The sequence below is a fragment of the Penicillium oxalicum genome, chromosome III (assembly GCF_001723175.1).
Source record: "Penicillium oxalicum strain HP7-1 chromosome III, whole genome shotgun sequence".
Taxonomy (NCBI): domain Eukaryota; kingdom Fungi; phylum Ascomycota; class Eurotiomycetes; order Eurotiales; family Aspergillaceae; genus Penicillium; species Penicillium oxalicum.
In genome coordinates, this window is record NC_064652.1 from 2068944 (window position 1) to 2085206 (window position 16263).

At 51.1% G+C, this 16263-nt stretch overlaps 5 protein-coding genes across 5 annotated transcripts; 3 read left to right on the forward strand and 2 right to left on the reverse strand.

The window, feature by feature from the left end:
- Positions 1–4197: 4197 nt before the first annotated feature.
- Positions 4198–5560, reverse strand: POX_c04177 (uncharacterized protein; the record flags this gene model as incomplete). The annotated part of the gene is made up of 3 exons (XM_050113061.1): positions 4198–4932; positions 5067–5192; positions 5270–5560. 3 exons carry the CDS (start codon positions 5558–5560, stop codon positions 4198–4200), a joined length of 1152 nt encoding a protein of 383 aa, XP_049970617.1.
- Positions 5561–6420: 860 nt separating this feature from the next.
- On the forward strand, positions 6421–8276 carry POX_c04178 (Oligouridylate-binding protein 1; the record flags this gene model as incomplete). The annotated part of the gene is made up of 5 exons (XM_050113062.1): positions 6421–6798; positions 6980–7081; positions 7175–7822; positions 7893–8037; positions 8098–8276. 5 exons carry the CDS (start codon positions 6421–6423, stop codon positions 8274–8276), a joined length of 1452 nt encoding a protein of 483 aa, XP_049970618.1.
- A 1508-nt stretch (positions 8277–9784) lies between these two features.
- Positions 9785–10918, forward strand: POX_c04179 (uncharacterized protein; the record flags this gene model as incomplete). Its single annotated transcript, XM_050113063.1, has 1 exon — positions 9785–10918. One exon carries the CDS (start codon positions 9785–9787, stop codon positions 10916–10918), a length of 1134 nt encoding a protein of 377 aa, XP_049970619.1.
- A 422-nt stretch (positions 10919–11340) lies between these two features.
- Positions 11341–12659, reverse strand: POX_c04180 (putative glutamine amidotransferase DUG3; the record flags this gene model as incomplete). Its single annotated transcript, XM_050113064.1, has 3 exons — positions 11341–12402; positions 12496–12591; positions 12645–12659. 3 exons carry the CDS (start codon positions 12657–12659, stop codon positions 11341–11343), a joined length of 1173 nt encoding a protein of 390 aa, XP_049970620.1.
- Positions 12660–13128: 469 nt separating this feature from the next.
- POX_c04181 (Protein msp1) lies at positions 13129–16022 on the forward strand (the record flags this gene model as incomplete). The annotated part of the gene is made up of 5 exons (XM_050113065.1): positions 13129–13444; positions 13504–14647; positions 14730–14996; positions 15077–15525; positions 15586–16022. 5 exons carry the CDS (start codon positions 13129–13131, stop codon positions 16020–16022), a joined length of 2613 nt encoding a protein of 870 aa, XP_049970621.1.
- Between the last annotated feature and the right edge of the window lie 241 nt (positions 16023–16263).

Here is a 16263-nt window from a genome sequence, read left to right on the forward strand (position 1 = left end):
TGAGTAATGCAAGTTCAGGACTGGAGCCATTGGGTACTCTTCGTGGGCAATGGGCACGCAGCAGTGAGCACTAGTTGTAACTAGTGACGACGACTGCCTACTTCGATCATGACTGTGACCAGGATGGCCCAGTTGACAGGTCTCCCTACAGACGCCGATAATCACATGACAAACTCATCGTGACCTCGACCTAACATCTCAACCATCTCCGTCATCTCCATCAGGCCGCATTTCCGTGGGCGATCATGGCCATCTGCTTGTTCGTGGGGTAGGAATACACCAAAAGGTAATTGGACGCGCAAACCTTCTCTCATCAAACACGGGGCGGCGGCGACGCGATCGATCCTTGTGTCTTTCTACTCTACGGGATGATCTTCGGCGTGAGGATCCCATGAACCAGCACCCATCTCAGGCATATGCATATCTTGTCGGTCACCTCAGGGATCCTCCACCTTGTGGTTTGTATGATAGATCAGGTCGGTGTATTCGTCAATCTAGCTCTTCGAACATCAAATTGCCTCATAGACTTCGGCAGCAAGTGTGAGAAAATGGTCACGTCGCAACCTGACCAGTGAAACTCTTGACACCGGTTTGCCGATTTGCCGACCTCCCGCTCGTCAGGTTCCTTTTCTATCAAGTCTCAGCCCCGAGATGGTCGAGTCTGGTAATTAAATCCATTTCGGATCCATCGGCCTGGCCATCCATCTCGCATCCCCTCGTGGCGAACCTTCCTCGGGGTAGCGTTCCGTCATTAGACACCCCAACTCTACTGACATTTCAGTCATGGCGCGATACCGGAAATTGGAGCATTTTGACACTCTGCAATTCCATTTGAGAACCTGTCCTTGGGGACAACGCATCTTGATTGATCCCGTCATCTTATGTTTTCGCCTGTATCTCCATGTATATGGACAAGGTGCCGACAAGATGCGGGAAATGCGGATGATCCGGAATGTCGGCAAGACGGCGACATGCCGAGTGGAAGAGGGTTGCCCTTCCCCAGACCGGGTCGAGTGCCGGTCCACTGGCTACTCAGCACAGGACCCGACAGCCCAAGGACATTTACACAAGCCCGCATGGCTACTTACTATGAGGTGTTCTTTTATCGTCCACTTCTTGCGTATCTTTCTCTTGCCGTTCTCCGAGGTATCGGGAACCTTCTGCCAATCATCAAAAATTTGACATACTCTCCCATCTAACCACACGGAGATAAAACTTGTCTTTCTGCACGTCGAAGCCGAGGCTGCGCCGTCTGCATCATATGCGCCCTGCATGCATTCAATAGATCTGACTATTCACAGAGTGTGTGGTCAAAACAGCCTGGGGGAAGATCACAGATGGCTGACTACCTTGCTGCAGCACGCCCGTATCTCTGTTCCCGAGTCTTCACTTTCTTCATGCTGAAATGGGGGTTGAATTTTCTACTAAATTACAGTCAAGTACAGTAGAAGTAGCTGTTGCGCAGTGAGAACAGGACCGTCCGATGATTCCACCCCGTCCACAGGCTGGCCCACTCATTTCGAATGGGATCTTTGCACCCGAGCTGCCGGAGCGGGGACAGTCTACAGACGAGTCGACAGTCACACTGGACATTGAGGGGAATCCTCGGAATCGGTGTCCTGAGTTCTAGATTCCATTTCGACGTCGCAACAGGTCCACTGTCCCTGAACGAGCTGCTTGGGTTGACTGTGCTTCGCACCAGACAGGCTCTCTACCTACATTATTAGCAAGGTCAATCTTGTATGGCACAGAATACAAAAGGTACCGATGGGGTATTTTACTTTGGCAAGCCAATGTACAGCAGCAGAAGTATCACTGTGAAGCGTCCACCGGTAAATGTCTGGTCATGGGCCCAACGCGCGACACTGTGTAACGGCCCAAGGTTCGAAAGATTAGACCGAGGGCGTTTTCCATTGCCAAGGTATAAGGTGAATCCTTTCTTTCATACCCTTTGCACCAGAGAATTCAGACTAGGGGCTGGGGCACCCAGAGCGCTCTGCTCTTGTGGGTTGAGTCCGTGCCACACAACAACTGGTGATCAACTGCGCATGTGGGTGATTGACAGCTGGCGATGACCTCATTGCCAACTTCCACGCCAAACGGTGGCTCACCCGAGAGCGAGGCGGGGGGGTATCCACGCGTTCTTCCCGCTAACCATCTCTGTGAAGATGAGCTAAAATAAGCTAGTTGGGTCCTGAGAAATCTTGCTTGGAAAACTTTAAAATCCGACTGGTGCATCGACGGACGACCAAATCTCTGTTGGACGAGATGGTGTACTACTAACATGATCTAATCATTTGTGCGCACGGGAAAAGAGAGAAAAAAACCCAAAAGCATGATGCTTGGAAACAAAGAAAAAATTCAAGTTCAGTTGCCCATCAGGATGTATGTATTTGCGAGCGCGAGTGGAAAAATTCGAGACGCGCTCCAACGTGAACCCTCTGAGTGGCCCTGATTCAATGCTTTTCTCTTCCTTCACCGGCACCACGTCACTTTTGATGATGATATTCCTCGTGGACCAGGGAACAGGAGGAACTTTGTGATCGTTCAGAGAATCAAGGCTCTTTTAACATCTCGAGACTTGTTCATAGTCTTTTCCATATTGTTATGATTGAGAAATAAAAGGGAAACGGAAATGGAAAACAAAAAGACAAAAAAATGACGACGTCATCAATCTCCAGGTACCTCGACCTCGGACAAACTTCGACTACTGCCATCGGAGGCTCTGCGCGTCAGGGTGTCTGATCAGGTCGACATAAGGGGTTGCTATGAGTAGTTGAGGCGGCAGACCTCCGTTACAAGTGACGCTTCGCCAAGAGCCACCTGTCTTTCCCTCATCTGACCAGATAATGCAGTCTCTCATTGAATGGATGCACATTACAGTAGTAGATAGGTGTACAGCAGCACACAGCCACATCTGGATGTCTCGACCACCCGAGATCGGAAAGCACCGAACCCACGTCAGATCAGCAATTCCATCTGGCCCTGGACCCTCCAATTTGCGGGACCCGTATACCGCAGTACGAGCCGCCAAAATAATCAGACAATCAAAAAGCATTCTGTCTCTGGCTTCAATAAATCGTCATCTTTTGCAGATCGATCGGACGGAAGATCCGCGATCTGTCTTGGGATACGTATTCCACCACTCCCGCCATATACTAGTCGGGCATTTCCCTCAAGATCTCTATTTATTTCTCTCTCTCTTTTTTTTCTTGATCCTTTTTTCCTTCTTGTTCATCGTTTCATAAAAAAAGGGTTCAATCCTCGGAAAAATTTTGAGCGTTAGGCGCCCAGACAACATCCAGCCGAATCGATGGGTCTCATCCACTAGCCGACACTAGCGAAGTTCCATGACTCAGTTTGAAGCACATGAGCACTGGAGAATGGACTTTTGAGACCTGGATTTCCGGGCCCCAGGCGACGTGTCGCGCGCCGGCTGGAACACCAATGCATTCAAAGAAGCAAAGTGTGTTGTCTCCGTCGCTCATTGAGCGTGTCAAACTCTCCCCGTGTAGCGCTACAGCGCGATCTATTACACGACAGCGGAATGGCATGGATGATCATGCTTTTATTTGGGAAGGCTGAGGGTGACGCGGGCCTGGGGGCTGTCTGCGCGATCGTCTGTGAGCCTTGGTCCCGCGGCTGGGCTGAGCAACGAATGGTCCGTCCTTTGTTTGGTTTCGAGAAAGAGTGCGGACTAGAATAAAGTGTGTAGCTCAAACTTCACCTGGGGGCGCAAGGAGATTGTACACTGGTCAGACTTGACGCTTGGGTAGACCCGTGAGGCAGAGGACGAATGATAAGGGGGTCACACTTTGCGGCGATGGGGCATGGCGCCGGGCACAAACGGGGCCGACTGACCTTGGCTGCAGACCGAGCTGAGGCAATCTCCGGGAAATTAGGTGTTGAAGCAAGAGTGGGTAGGCCACATCGGCGTTTTATCTAGGATGGAAACAATTATGGGCTCGGTGAGATCGATCTGGTGCATCTATGATTCCTTTCGGGGTTGAGCCCCGTATTGCAGATCGTCTGCATTCGAGATATCTGCTTCCTCTAATTCGGTTTGCTGGGTATCACGGGCAATCATTCCCAAGGGTCTTCTCTCCGAGCTTGTTCTTCGAGCGAGACCTCGAGCACAACTTCCACCTCAGGTCCAGATTGACTACGTCAGTGACACTGCATGGATCCATTCCCCCTTTAGCTGAACCAGCTATCATCCATCTCGTTGATTCCCATCAGGCTGTTGCCCTCCAATTGCTGGAGATCACCCCCGCCACCCCCCATGTTGTCATTTTCCATAAATAGATCGTCAAAACTTGACTCTCCTGGCCCAATCATGTCGTCCATTCCATTGGTGGGATCTGTGAATGAATTCAGGTTGCCATCGGTCTTGCCCAACTCCATGTCGAAGGCGCCTCCTCCAGTAGGGGCGGCAGGATTGTGATTTGATGATACTCCGGGCCCTCCCTTATCCGCGCTCGGCGTGGGATTTCCGAAAGACGTTCCGGAGAGAAACGCTTGATTGCCAGTGTCGTCGTTGCCAAAATCGTAGTTGAGGTCGAAAGAGTTGTGTGCTCCGCCCTCATTAAGAACGTCAAATTTCATGCCTTCACCGGACCCAAGGAATGTTTGATCCGTGGTCGGCTCGGGCTCGGGGTCTTTTTCTTCCGTCTTCATCTTTTGTTCGTCAGATTCATTGTGAGATGCCGCGACTACGGGGGTAGTGAGGGTCGCCGGTGGGTTCTCGTCTGCCGTAGATTCGACCTTGAGAGGTTTTGTCGGGGAATCGACCGGCTCGTGGCGCTGGATCTCTGGGCTTGCCTCGGACTTTTGAGCGATTTCGCTCATCGACACGTCTTCATTCGGCACGTGTACTGTCTCGCGGGTTTTGATCGCTCCGTAATCCCTTTCCAAGAAGGCCTTGGCGATGAACTATAAAACTGACCGTAAGAACTTGGCGACTGACAAAGATGGTGTCGAAGAGACACGTTGCAACTGGACCGTAGAGCTTGAAATTGGGACGAGCTGTAAAAGCGTCAAATTCCCCGCGTTCTGGGTGCACTTACTATTTGCTCGGAAAGATTGTCCAAAGCATCCTGGAAGCCGTCATAGTATGTGGGGACGGAGCGCTGAACATGAGTGCTGGCGGGTGAGGCGTTGGACCTCCGAAACATTCGCCCCGTCTCAATGAGCTAGAGAAGTTGGTTAGCAGTGCATAAGCGCCTCGATCGCAAGACCGTCCAGTGCTGCCGAAGCGGATGGGATGTACCGTTTGCTCTACGAGAGCGGAAAGCTGGGTTAAGGAATCGGGACAGCTCAGATTGGGGTTCATTATGGCAGGCGTGAGGTCGAGACTGGTCAGATTAGGCAAAGATTCACGTTGTCCGTACGTCTGGTTGAGATCAGGACCGCGCGCCAGGTCGTTAGGTGGCAGAGTGGGTGGTTGAGGTTGTACAGAGCACACAGCGTCCAGCTTGCCCGTTGCCGGTTGGCTTCCATCGACCTGCCAGGTGAAGAGGTTCGGGACACTAAACCCAATCTGGGATCGCGGATTTTCCATTCTGCTCCTGGTCTTTTCCCCAACGGGCTGTGACTGGCCCAGTGACCTGAGAGCGGAGAGGCCCACGGCTATCGAGCCTTTGGAGCCTTGGGAGCCTGTCGTAGTACCTGGCCTTTGAGACTAGTACTGTTGGACCGACCCTCAATAATCTCCATTGGCCTTCGGAGCAGCTCTGTTGTCGACTTTCCTCCTTTTGCATCTCCCCCCCCCCCATCTTTTCAATCGTCCTTTTCGTTTTTCGTTTCTTTTCTTCTATACTCCACCGTCTCATTTGATTCTTCTCTAGCCGGCTGTCCTTCCTCGGACTGTTCAAGCTCATCGCTTCACTCAGCCAGCTCTCTGATTCTTGATCAGTTTTGTTGGTTTGTCTGGGGTTCCCCCCATTTTGTCAGCTCCAGCTATTCAACAAGTTAGGCCTGCGGTTCATGAGTCTGACGAAGTAGTCCATCTTCCACGACCTGCAACCCTCGTCTGATTGAGATCTGCGAAAATTCTCTAGTGCAGCAGATCCTCTTCCTGGTGTCTGATTCTCATTCGAAGGCTGCAACGACCAGTCCACCAATTTGTTGGCCCTTACATCGCTCTTCGTTTGGACCCGTTCAAAGACTGGAATTGTCTCCCACCCTTCCCCCCCCCCTTCTTTCCACTCAGCTTCCCCCGCGATCAACGTCTGCTTAATTTCAGACCGGTCCACGTGCGACCCCTGGCTTCAACGGTGCATTGAAATCCCCAGTTTTTGATCCTGCAGCGACCTCCATTGACATTGCTACGTGGACGCCGAACCCGCTCCGTGAAATACATCCTCGAACCATAGAGATCAGTCGCTACTCATCTCAACCATTCGAACCATCGATTTCATCATGGCCGACAACGCCTCTGTCGCTACCCCTGCTTCCATGCCATCGGCCCCTCAAGCTGCGTCTGCTCAGAACCCGCAGTACGATGGCGCCCAGGGGAATGGCCAGACCAACCCTTCCCATATGGCCCCGCCTGCACGGCCCCCGGTGGTCATCCCTCAGAATACAAACCCGATCCCTACCGCCATCTCGTCGCCCATGTCAGGCAACATGATGTCCCCCACTAGTGCGGGCGGCTATGTTCGCCGCGCTGCTCCTGAACCCAACAAGCGAGCTCTGTACGTGGGCGGTCTGGATCCTCGGGTCACGGAGGATATCCTGAAGCAGATCTTTGAGACAACTGGCCACGTGCTCAGCGTGAAGATCATCCCGGATAAGAATGTGAGTGAATCCTGAACCTCACTGTCCTGTCAGCAGGCCACGTCCAGTATTGCAGCTGGCCTCCCGTCAATCCTGCCGACCTCGGCGATTCTACGTGGTCGAAGCCACCTCGAACCGTCCATTTTGATCTGACCAAGACCTTCTATACTCCAATACAAAGACACTGATGGCGTCGCAACAGTTCAACAGCAAAGGCTCCAACTATGGCTTTGTTGAATTTGATGACCCTGGCGCCGCCGAACGTGCGATGCAGACCCTCAATGGTCGCCGCATCCACCAGTCGGTAAGTTCATCACCCCTCTAGTTTCCTGAGTCGCTTCTCCTGGATCTTCGAAGTCCCGCGAAAGTGACTAAACCGCCCATGCATCGTCTTCAGGAGATCCGCGTCAACTGGGCCTATCAGTCCAACAGCACCAGCAAGGAAGATACGTCGAATCACTATCACATCTTCGTGGGTGACTTGAGCAATGAGGTGAATGACGAGGTGCTCACCCAGGCGTTCTCGGCCTTCGGCTCCGTTTCCGAGGCACGTGTGATGTGGGACATGAAGACTGGCCGCTCGCGGGGTTACGGCTTCGTTGCATTCCGAGACCGTGCAGATGCCGATAAAGCCCTGAATGCGATGGATGGAGAGTGGCTTGGTTCTCGAGCCATTCGATGCAACTGGGCCAACCAGAAGGGCCAACCCTCCATCTCCCAGCAGCAAGCTATGGCCGCCATGGGCATGACTCCTACGACTCCTTTCGGACATCATCACTTCCCCACACAGGGGATCCAGAGCTACGACATGGTGGTTCAGCAAACTCCCCAGTGGCAGACCACCTGCTACGTGGGCAATCTCACTCCCTACACTTCCCAGAACGACCTCGTGCCTCTCTTCCAGAACTTCGGTTATGTGCTTGAGACCCGCCTGCAGGCGGATCGTGGCTTTGCCTTTGTCAAGATGGATTCGCACGAAAACGCCGCTATGGCTATCTGCCAGCTGAATGGGTACAATGTCAACGGCCGTCCGTTGAAGTGCAGCGTACGTTTGCCCCCCACTTCATTCCATTCTTCTTGTTCATGTCGCCGTTAACCAAAATATGACCACACAGTGGGGTAAGGACCGTCCCCCTACCGGACAGTTCGACAACGTCCCTCCGCAGCAGGCCGCGGCCGCGGCCGCTGCCGCTCCACCTTTCAACAATGGCCCCGGATTCTTCCCTCAGTATGGGGGCCCCGCAAACCCTATGAATCAAGGTAATGGCATCCGTTCTATTTGACCCCACAGAGCTCTTCTCACTGACAAAAGAGGCATAGGTCCTGCCCCTGCTGGTCGAGGCTGGGATCAACAAGGCAACAATTTCGGTGGTCCGGGGATGCCCACTCAGGGCTACGCCCAAGGTAATGCCGCCGGATTCGGCCGTGGTCAGCCAATGTCCCCGTCTGGTAACTGGGATCAGTCCAACCACAACTTCAACGGAGCCTACCAAGTCTAGACTTTTCTCTAACTTTCTTGAGGAAAAAACGGGACATCATCCCTAAACAAGAACTTGTTGCGTCTGGACGCCAAGCGATACCAAGGTGCCAATATGCTCAGGCTGAAATGACCTCTCGGATAATGTTCATCGTTCTGGCTGCAACGATAATCGCTCCATCCCTTCTCCAATCTGTGTTTTGTTTCCGACCCCAAGTTGCCTGCTCAAGTGGATTATTAAGCGATCAAACTGCACTTTGTCTTCTAACGGAATTTTGTGTGTTTTGCACCGAATACCCCAAATCCACTTTGTTGGTACGATCTTTGCTCTCATCTCACCATGCACCTTTTTTATCTTCAATTCTTCTTGTCCTTCGGTAACCCGTTTCGTCATGATCATGCGGCCTATTCTTTTGAATTCTGCGTTGTTCGCAGGTTGTCCTGGAAAACTAAAAGCGATTTTATTTCATCTTGGTTCTGAATATGTTTTCGTATGCGACGACATGGGGGGCTTCTTGTTGCCCTGGCTTTTCTAGCACATAAGTGTTGATTTCTTGTGAAACTCTGTCTTCGTTTGACCCTGTCTCGCTATATCATTGGCGAACTGGTCTGCCCGCGGAGTAATTTCCCCGCCTTGTTTTGAATTAAATTCCCGAATTTCTTGGCCGGCCATTTCCTTTCGAATTCTCCCAAAAGCTTGATTTTACGGGCTAGCCTCTCCTCCAGAATCTCGAGCCACCTTCTCGTTATGTATTCTGACACCAGTCTCATTCGTCTTTTTGATGATTGCCTTATGTCCTGGTGGTTCTTTTGCCAGTCTTACTTTCATCACCCTTAATGACTCTTGACTCCTTCGCATGGATACCCATTTGCTTTGCCGTTCTGCGAGATCTTATCCTGAGAGAGATTATCTGATCTAGAGACATATTATTAGTATTCTTTTGCATGTTTAGGTGCATATATCTCGCTAGATATCTTACGCAGTATTCTCGAGTTCTGGGAACGCCCTATTTTGTTTCACTGCCACGCTCTTCTCCTCGGGTTGCCATCCAAAGGTACTCCTCAGGCCAGTAGGAGAACGGTGCTCCCACCCAATATGGATATTTCCTTAAGTCAACCGACAAAGTAGTATGATCTTCGCTCGACCCAGGGAGAAAACCTCACATGTATCTAATGGAACCGACTGTATTTCTTCTTCACTATCTCAAAGATATCAATGCTTGTAGTGATTTTCTTCTCAAGGATTTGAATGGAGGTGTCAATGATTAGCCCCAGACATCATTCTCGTTCGAGCATGCATAACCGTTTGTCTTCATGAAGGAGGCAGTGGACTATGCATTGTGCCTGAATTGTATGGCACGAAAGCGGATCCCCTGATTTTATTCGGGGGACTCCGCTTTGACTCCACGTTCTCCTACTCCATGAATGCTTGCAACGTCAACTCCCCTGGCCTATTCTACTAGTTCCCAATGCCAGAGGACTACCTTTCCAGCAGCTGAGGCGGGTGTGCTTTGGCTTTCTGTCTCGCCAATGGACAATGGTACCACCAGCAATGTGGAGACCCTACCTGTCAACGAACAATCCGGTCGCGCGCGAACTGGCAGCGTAAGCAACGGCCATAAAAGAAGTCTTTCAGGGTCTTTACTCTCAAAACTCTCTTTCTTGCGATCCAAGCCGCAGTCTGCGCAATCACATACAGGTGCTTCGACGATGGAACCCGACACTGCAATTGACGCGCCCGCTGTCACGCCATTCTCAGCCAGCGATACTACAGCAGGTGCGAGGGCAATGTCGGCAGTGATCCAACAGCAACGGAAAACACGACGGCGGAAAGGCTCTTTGCGAAAGACAGCTTTGCTGGGAACGAAGCTGGATTCGCGCGACAGGCGGGCTGTATCGAAATCTACAGAATCACAACCCTCTCGATTCGTCACAGAAGCGCAACGATCTCCAAAAGTCCAGACTGCTCGAGGGTCGACAGGCTTTGAATCCCGCGAGAGCCTCGATTGCCCGCCCGAAGAACTTCAGCCGAGCTGGTTTCGCTCGAACGTGTCCCAGAAGATGATGGCTCGTCCCTCTCTGTCTCGGCGACGGCAAGGACTTGCGGCGCAAAATATCATTGGCGGTGAAGAGACTGGTACGGATGATGAGGAGCTGATCTCCTTCCCCCGTATCAACACAACAAGTGCTGCCCAAGTTGGTACATCTTCTTCAAAAGGCGGAGGTCCTGCAGGATCACATTTCTCCACCCAATCCGATTACTCCTACTCCTTGCCCACAAAGCTTGGTTCAAACGAGCCTTATCGCTCTGTGCATCGTGGTAAATCGTCACCCTTGGCAACGCACTCAATGGAGATGAAGAACGCAGACGACAAGTGGGACTATTCGGAGACAGAGTGGTGGGGTTGGATCATTCTCATTGTTACCTGGTTGGTATTTGTGGTGGGGATGGGCAGTTGCTTTGAGGTTTGGAGTTGGGCTTGGGATGTGGGCGAGACCCCATACGCACCTCCAGAGCTGGAAGACGATCCCACGCTGCCCATCGTCGGATATTATCCGGCCTTGATCATCTTGACGGCCGTGATGTCGTGGGTCTGGGTAGTTGTGGCTTGGGTCGGGATGAAGTACTTTAAACACGCCAATATATCTGGCGATGACAGTTGAACAAAATAACATTCCTTGTTTTTAAATGACGCGTCGCATGCTAGGAAAAGGCTGGACTAAAGTTATTGCCCTCATCGAGCAAGGACTCTTGCGACGCCCAAAGATATCCACCGAATGAGTTTTCGGTACTCCCCAAACGACGGGCATCTGATCGCAACCTCATTCTTCTTCTTTTTTTTTTTAAAAAAAAAAAAGTGGGAATAACCGTAAAATGAATCACAATTTGGGCATTTGTAGAAAAGTTTCCGTGTTGGTATGTGTATGGAAGAATAAAGAAACCCAAAATCTTCAAATGCCAAGTTGCCTGTCATTCTGCCCGATGTACAACAATTCATCCAAAACGCCGGACTCGGCCAAGACCGTCATGCTTCAAGTACCATGCTCAAATTCGCCAACACCGACGGTCATACTCGGGAGGCAACTCAGTACGCCGCAGCGCATCTCGCGCCTGAACCTAGTTGAGGATCCTCGCGACCAGGCGCATTTGCTGGAGCATAGTTTTCCACTGCAGCCTGAAGGGGCACGGTGATTCCAGGAGCGGCACTAACTAGACCCTTGGAGACGGCAAAGCAGGAGGAGCGGTCTTGGGTCAAGTCCTCGCCGTAAAACTCATCGAGGATGGGGTGCAATAAGACGGTTTGCTTGTGAATCGTCACAACAGAGTTGGTTGGTACCGAGACCCAGTTGTCTGAGAGATAATTGGAGATCAGGCTCAATGATTCAAGGAACACAGGAAATGCTGGGGAGAACTTACGTCTTTCAAAGGTAATAGGCTCACTCGCTACCAGAACAATATCGGCGCCCTTGTCATGGCGTTCCATCTTGAAGTGGCCCTTCGTCTTCCCTTCCACCCACTTTGTCCCGGAGGAGAAATAAAGGCTAGCGGGCTCATCTGTCTTACTGCTGATGTACCTCGTACAGATGACAGTGTGTCCGTCCGTGATCGCAAAATTCAGCAGACTCCGTGTCTCGACGGTGACATTGTGCTTTGCTGGAACCTCACGCACCATCTCGTTTATTCTGGCAATAGTCTTCATCATGACTCGGCGCAGCAACACCGGTCCAAATCCTTCTGGTCCAGGATCGGAACTCGGATTGACCCCTTCTTTTTCAAGGAGATCCAGAAATAGCGCAAATGCCCACTCGCTGTCCGTACCGCCCTTGACGCCAAGGTACCATTTATCGGCGAGTGACTCTGCCAAAGTCCTCTTAATGTAGTTCCAACCACCAATGCCACCATTGTGCATCCACATCAGGGTGTTGTGCTGAAAAGGGTGGCAATTATTGTCGGCGAGAGCTCCCTCCGTGGTGGCCCGAACGTGGGCAAAGATCAGATTTGAGCATGTTTTGGACGCGAGGCGTTCCAAGTTCTCGCAGTTCCAGGCCGGTAGAGTTGATGTAAAGATACAAGGCTCCGGGCCCAATTTAGGATCGGTGTAGAAGCCTACACCAAAGCCGTCGCCGTTCACCGGCCGACGATTGTCCTTCCCAGAAAGTTAGTCCTGACAACTGTGCTCAGTGCCGACACTCCATGGTGAGCAAGCTATGAGCTGATCGCGCACTGTGGTTGTACATACCAATCTTAGTCGCGAATCATAAGACTGTGTAAGAATTGAATGGCTGGGCTCTGTCACAAGTTTGCTGAGACGAATGTCATTCCGCCCTTTGTAGATCTAGTCATACTTTGTTAGTACACAGTGTCGACGTCGTGTGAATGTTTACTTACAAGAAAGCGGCACATTTCTGTTGAAAAGTTGTTATAGAAATGAACCCGTAGTTTGGGGGACTCAAGAGACTCGTTCTGATCCTGACTTGAAGTTTTCTATAATGCTCTGGATTCAAGAATGATTCCGATAAGGGCAGTCCTCGATGTTGGTCAAAGAGGCGGCTAGTCAACAGCGGACGGGTGTCGGTGAAGAGTCACCGATTATCGGACAACAAGTAGGGGAGAGTCGCGCTTCACAGTATCGGTCGCTCCGAGGTAATCACCAGTGTCCAATTTTCTTATAGAAGCAGTACATCTGAGGATTTCAACACTTGAGCCCTTTTTAATCCCCCTTTATGTGCACCTCACTTGTCTCAAGCAGCACGTCATTTAGACACACGTGATGTCTGTTACGGGAGACCAAGCGGCCACTTGTGCAAGTCACGTTGATGTCAGAGGCTCAATACTTGTTGCTCTCTGCGTTCTTCTTCATCCAACTTCGTACATGCGATCCAGCAATAGCCATGAGTGGGAGAATCCTCTCCCACCGACTTGTTCCGCTGGTGCGGGGACTGGTCTTGCACGTCATCTACATAATGCAGGAGCCCGAACCGGTGGCCTCTTGCGGGCTAATGCTAGCACTACTTTGAGAGGGCGTGCTTGGCCCATCGGTTCGAATGGTATTCACAATGTACCCGCAGTTCGGTCTATTTCATTTGCGCGAATGCTTCCAAAGCTTGCACTCAAGCTTGTTCGTCTTCCGGCCATGTTTGGAGGAGCTACAATCGCAGGAGTGGCGTACCTTCAATATCAAGCAACTCGTGCGTTTCCAGCTTCCACGCCAACTTTGATGCCGCAGACCAGCTAACAATGATAACAGAGGCTGGAAATTATGCGGTGGATATGATCAAGGTCTTTGGGGAGACGGCAGGCAACACGGCATCCGGCCTGTTTTCGGGACTGCAGGAAATGGCAGAACAGACACAGCGTGGGTGGGAAAAGACAACCGAAGATGTGAATATTCCCGAGTGGTTGCAGAAAGTACTCCGGCTCGACGAGGAGTCAAAATCTCAAAGAGATGGGTCGGGTGGTGGTGGTGGGAAGAAGCCACAGGAGGGCCGAGCAGTTGGAGCCGCGGCGGCTACTGGCGCAGCATTTGGCTATGACCAGTCGAGTGAGGCGGATTCTCGTTCCGACAAAGAAATTATGGAGGACGATCAAATGATGGTCCTTACCCGCAAAATGATCGAAATTCGAAACATACTTCAATCTGTTGGTCAATCCGGGACCTTGACTCTGCCTTCGATTGTGGTTATCGGCTCCCAGTCATCAGGCAAGAGTTCAGTGCTGGAAGCTATCGTGGGCCATGAGTTCTTGCCCAAGGGTTCAAATATGGTGACTCGGCGACCGATTGAACTCACTTTGGTCAATACTCCTAATGCGCAGGCTGAGTATGGTGAATTCCCGGCATTGGGCCTCGGCAAAATAACCGATTTCACATCCATCCAACGAACATTGACCGATTTGAATTTGGCGGTCCCGGAAAAGGATTGCGTCTCGGATGACCCAATTCAGTTGACCATCTATTCTCCAAATGTTCCTGACCTCTCCATGATCGATCTCCCGGGCTATATCCAAGTGGCAGGCCACGATCAGCCCCCAGAGCTGAAGCAAAAAATTGCCGACCTCTGCGACAAGTACATTCAACCTCCCAACATCATCCTAGCCATCTCAGCAGCAGATGTCGACCTGGCAAATTCTACAGCGCTCCGGTCCAGTCGGCGTGTCGACCCCCGCGGAGAGCGAACCATCGGTGTCATCACTAAGATGGATCTCGTGTCCCCTGAACGAGGTTATGATATTCTTACTGACAAGAAATATCCTCTTCGGCTAGGATACGTAGGTGTTGTCAGTCGAATCCCTCAGACGAACGCTCTTTTCTCTCGGGGCTCCGGAAATATCACCAGTGCTATCCTCAAAAATGAAAACGCTTACTTCTCCGCGCATCCTTCCTTCCGAATTCGGTACTGATTCCGATACCTCCGTCGGTGTCAGTACCTTGCGCAAGAAGCTGATGCATGTCCTGGAGCAAACTATGGCTTCCAGCCTCTCTGGGACCCGTGATGCCATCAGCCAGGAACTTGAAGAGGCTACATACGAGTTCAAAGTGCAATACAATGACCGGCCTCTCAGCGCAGAGTCATATCTTGCAGAGAGCTTAGACAGCTTCAAACACTCTTTCAAAGCATTTGCCGAGTCCTTTGGTCGGCCGCAAGTCCGTGAGATGCTGAAGGCCGAGCTGGATCAGCGTGTTATGGATATTTTGGCCCAACGTTATTGGAAAAAGCCTATCGAAGATTTGGCTCCTAAGCAGTTGGAATTGGATCCGCTGAAAGATTTGCCCAAGGCCGATCCGAGTCCCTGTATTGGCATCGGAAACTTGATGCGTCCAGCTCCACTTTGACGAAACTTGGTATTGGTAGACTTGCTACCACCGTGGTTGCGAATGCTCTTCAAAGCCATGTGAACCAACTTCTCTCTTCGTCCACATTTGCCTCGCACCCGGGAGCCCACAAGGAGATCACAGATGCCTGCAACAGCATATTGAATGACCGATTCTTCAGCACCAGTGACCAAGTTGAGAACTGCATCAAACCTTACAAATACGAAATCGAGGTCGAGGACGCTGAGTGGTCAAAGGGACGTGAGAACGTGAGCAAGGTGCTTAAGGAAGAGCTCCGCGCTTGCGAATCGGCTACAAAACACATGGAAGAGCAAATCGGTAGACGGAAGCTGAAGGACGTCATGTCATTCATCGACCGGGTGCTCAAGGGGGACGTTGTTCTTGAAGGCAATGGTGCGGGTGGTGCTGGTGGTTTTAGTGCCGACTTGCTGACAAAGGGTGAGTGGGTCAAGATCTGCGACATTTCATTTTGCCATGAGGCTAATTTTTTTTTGACAGGCCGAGAAGGGGTCTTCCTTCGTGACAGAGCAGATCTCATCAAGATGAGACTCCTGGCTGTTCGATCCAAGCAATGCGCTACGCAGAAGAACAAATACTATTGCCCTGAGATCTTTTTGGACGTCGTGGCGGACAAGCTCACATCAACAGCGGTACTTTTCCTCAATGTTGAGCTGCTATCTGAATTTTACTACAACTTTCCGCGTGAGCTCGACGCGCGACTTGGACGCCATCTCTCTGATGAAGAGATTGAGCGATTCGCGCGGGAAGATCCGCGTGTCCGTCGTCATCTCGATATTATTCGCAAGAAGGAGCTTCTGGAATTGGCTCTACAAAAGATCGAGAGCATTCGCCAGTTGGATGGGCGAAGCATGCATCGAAAATCGGATCGTGCTCATGCTACTAAGGACACCCGCAGCCGTTGGAATATCTTCTAGGCTTAGATCGTTGGCCAGATTTTTTTTTTTTTTTTGCAACAACAAAAACAAAACAGCCTGCTTCTGTCCTCCGGATGTTTTGGTACCTCCACTTCTTCCCTCACTGTTTGTTTACTCTTGATACCTCTTCCTTTTTCACTTTGGGCATAGTACCACTATCATATGTCTTCATTATTTCAAGTCGCCGCCAACCCTTCGGTTCACAATAGATGGGTTTCAGGAAAGCATGTACATATACACA